Here is a 2,796-nt window from a genome sequence, read left to right on the forward strand (position 1 = left end):
GGATGGATGGATGGATGGATGGTGCTAACTGCTAATAACAAACATTTAATGGTTTATTCTTCAGTCCTTCCTGATGCCTGATGTTGAATGTTTGCTCAAATGTATGATGAATTGGTCCAAAAGAGACTAAACCTCTGTGGGTGTGTTTTGGTTATCTTCATGATTTTTAAGTTTTAAGGTTAAGAATGAATTTAACTGTTTCTCTCAACAGATGAGATAATAAGTGTCAAAACTGCCAATAAATATTATTATTATAATATAATATCAACTCTCCTTCATTAACCCTGCTTGTCTTTTCTGCAGCCCTCTGCTCTCCCATCGTCATCCCTCTGCTGCAGACGTCAGTGGAACCTTTCCAACTGCTCTGACATTCAGGTTAATCTGATTAACAAGCTTTCCTCTGATACTCCTCCTGGTCAATGACTGCTGCCATGGAGACTCCTTTCTACCATGACGACTCCCCCTCCGTTCCCAGTTTCAGTCGAATTGCTGAGTACGAGCGATTCCCTGGCAGTAAGATGCTGATGAGTAAGAAGGCCATGTCTGGAGGTCATCACTTCCTCGCCAGTAATTCAGCAACAGGGCGGAGTGGAAACCACAGTGGCTTGATGACATCAAACTCATCATCTACAGCACCTCCTGCAGATATGAACCTGCTGAAGCTGGGGTCACCTGACCTGGAGCACCTCATCATCCAGTCTAATCAAGGAATGGTCACCAGCAGCCCAGTATCCAACTCCAGCAACCCCTTCATCTACCGCAACCAGGCCACCAACGAGCAGGAAGGGTTCGCAGACGGCTTTGTTAAAGCCTTGGCAGACCTCCACAAGCAGAACCAGCTGGTGGGAGGAGGACACATGTCCCCATCCTCGTCTTCCACCGTCTCCCTGCAGGGGTCTTACCAGAGGAACCTGATGTCCGGAGGAGAGATACCCGTCTACACCAACCTAAGCAGCTACAACCCCGGACAGACTCCTTATTCTGGTGGGCAGATCCCGTATGGTGGAGGTTCAGGGCATGGAGGAGGTGGGGGCCCCCACACCCACACCCGAGGTTTAGATGCCCCTCAGACTGTCCCGGAGGTCCCCCACCCAGCAGGGGACCCCACATCTCCACCTTCTCTCTCTCCCATCGACTTGGAGACGCAGGAGCGCATCAAAGCAGAACGGAAGAAACTTCGGAACCGTATCGCTGCATCTAAGTGCCGTAAGCGGAAACTAGAGCGGATCTCACGGCTCGAGGAGAAGGTGAAGGTCCTGAAGAGTCAGAACTCTGACCTGGCCTCCACCGCCACCATGCTGCGCCAACAAGTTGCTCAGCTCAAACAGAAGGTGATGAGTCACGTAACCAACGGCTGCCAGATCGCCGTGGCAACTGGATCTGCCTCCAAATCAGGAGGAGGAACCGGCAGTGAGGACTCCAGCTGCTGAGAGGGATGAGCAGGAGATCAACAGTGAAGGTCTGAGCTGGGGCGGCTAAAGGTTTGGACTCCCATGGCGTTATGCTGAGTCTGCTGAAACAGAAGAAACGTGTCGGAAATCCTGAATCTTTACTGGGATCAACAGCCTGACAGGAAGGTGATGTGAAGATAAACCAGCAAAGATCAGGAGGACATGAATCCCTTCAGATCTTTGCAATGTGAGAGTCGGACATTAATACGTTTCAGCTCCTCTTTCCCTTTCATCCAGAATCATCACTGGTGAAATGGGAAATATTGTTGGCATTTGATTAAAAACATTTTACTGTGTGAACTGAAGAAAACTTTCCAAGATGGAAAAAAAAACCTTTCCTCTTATTTCAGCTGATTGATTTATTAAGTTCTTATCAGTTTAAACTGATTCATGTCCAATAATTATTGTAAATCCAAGTTTACAATAATTACTTATGATTACTGAGCTTATTGTTTAACTTTAGTCACCTGTCTTCCCTTCAGTTTCACTTTTTGTTTTTTTTTAAATAATGAAACTGAAAGTATAAATATTTTCCTCTTTTAATTGAAACAGTTTATATGAAACAACTAATTTCCACTTACCTTGAAAGTTTCGTACCTTTTCTAACATTTGTACAAAGATATTTTACATCACATCAATCGTCTTTCTTACTTCATTAAATGTATTAATTTGGAGTAAATATATTTATTGTGTGTAGCTATTTTTGAAGGATGAACAACAATTTTGCATTTTATTAGACTCATCTAATTGTATATTTTTCATGTTATATAAAACTATAAAATCAAGGGCGATTAGACCCTCATGGTTCCTCTTTAAGTGGAATAAGTGGTTTAAGCTGATTTAGCGCGTGGAGTCGAGGCACATCGAGCTTTCAGGGTTTGTTTCTGAAAATATTGTAGATTTGATCTCAGAGTAAAAACGGTGAACTTCTTTTGAGTTGCAGAAAAGCTGCTGGAGGACATTTATTTGATATTCTTAAAGATCCTCTTAGTTTTCTTAAATCTTTCAGTGTTTTTAGCTATTTTAAATCAGCATCCTGGAGTATTCTGATGGAGATTCTCAGTCTTCCAGGTCAGTCATTCAAAAAAGTAAAAAAAACAATCCACTGGACTTTATTTCCAGGTTTGAAGACCATTCCCATCCAGGAAGCGTTGAGTTCAGCCTTGTAATGGCAAATGAATGGAATGAAAATGGAAAACAAGCTCCACCCCTTAATAATGGGAGTGGTTGAGCATTACTGGTCTGCAATCATTGATACTGGCCCATTCCTCTGAAAAGGCAGTGGTTAAGGGTAATCGTTGGCCTGGCTGACCTGGTGAGATATTTCCCCCCCCCGCATAGCGAT

General features: G+C 43.8%; 1 protein-coding gene across 2 annotated transcripts in view; it reads left to right on the forward strand.

Moving 5' to 3' along the window:
- LOC107103739 (transcription factor AP-1-like) overlaps window positions 1-1,795 on the forward strand; it is a 10,978-nt gene extending 9,183 nt beyond the window's left edge. For both annotated transcript variants that reach the window (XM_015403552.1, XM_015403551.1), the window contains exon 2: window positions 304-1,795. In XM_015403552.1, coding sequence (XP_015259038.1) covers window positions 420-1,430 — 1,011 coding nt within the window. In that variant the 5' untranslated portion in view covers window positions 304-419 and the 3' untranslated portion in view covers window positions 1,431-1,795. The remainder of the gene's footprint in view (window positions 1-303) is intronic.
- The last annotated feature ends 1,001 nt before the right edge of the window (window positions 1,796-2,796 follow it).

This window comes from Cyprinodon variegatus, unplaced genomic scaffold (assembly GCF_000732505.1).
Source record: "Cyprinodon variegatus isolate N-32 unplaced genomic scaffold, C_variegatus-1.0 Scaffold1518, whole genome shotgun sequence".
NCBI lineage: Eukaryota > Metazoa > Chordata > Actinopteri > Cyprinodontiformes > Cyprinodontidae > Cyprinodon > Cyprinodon variegatus.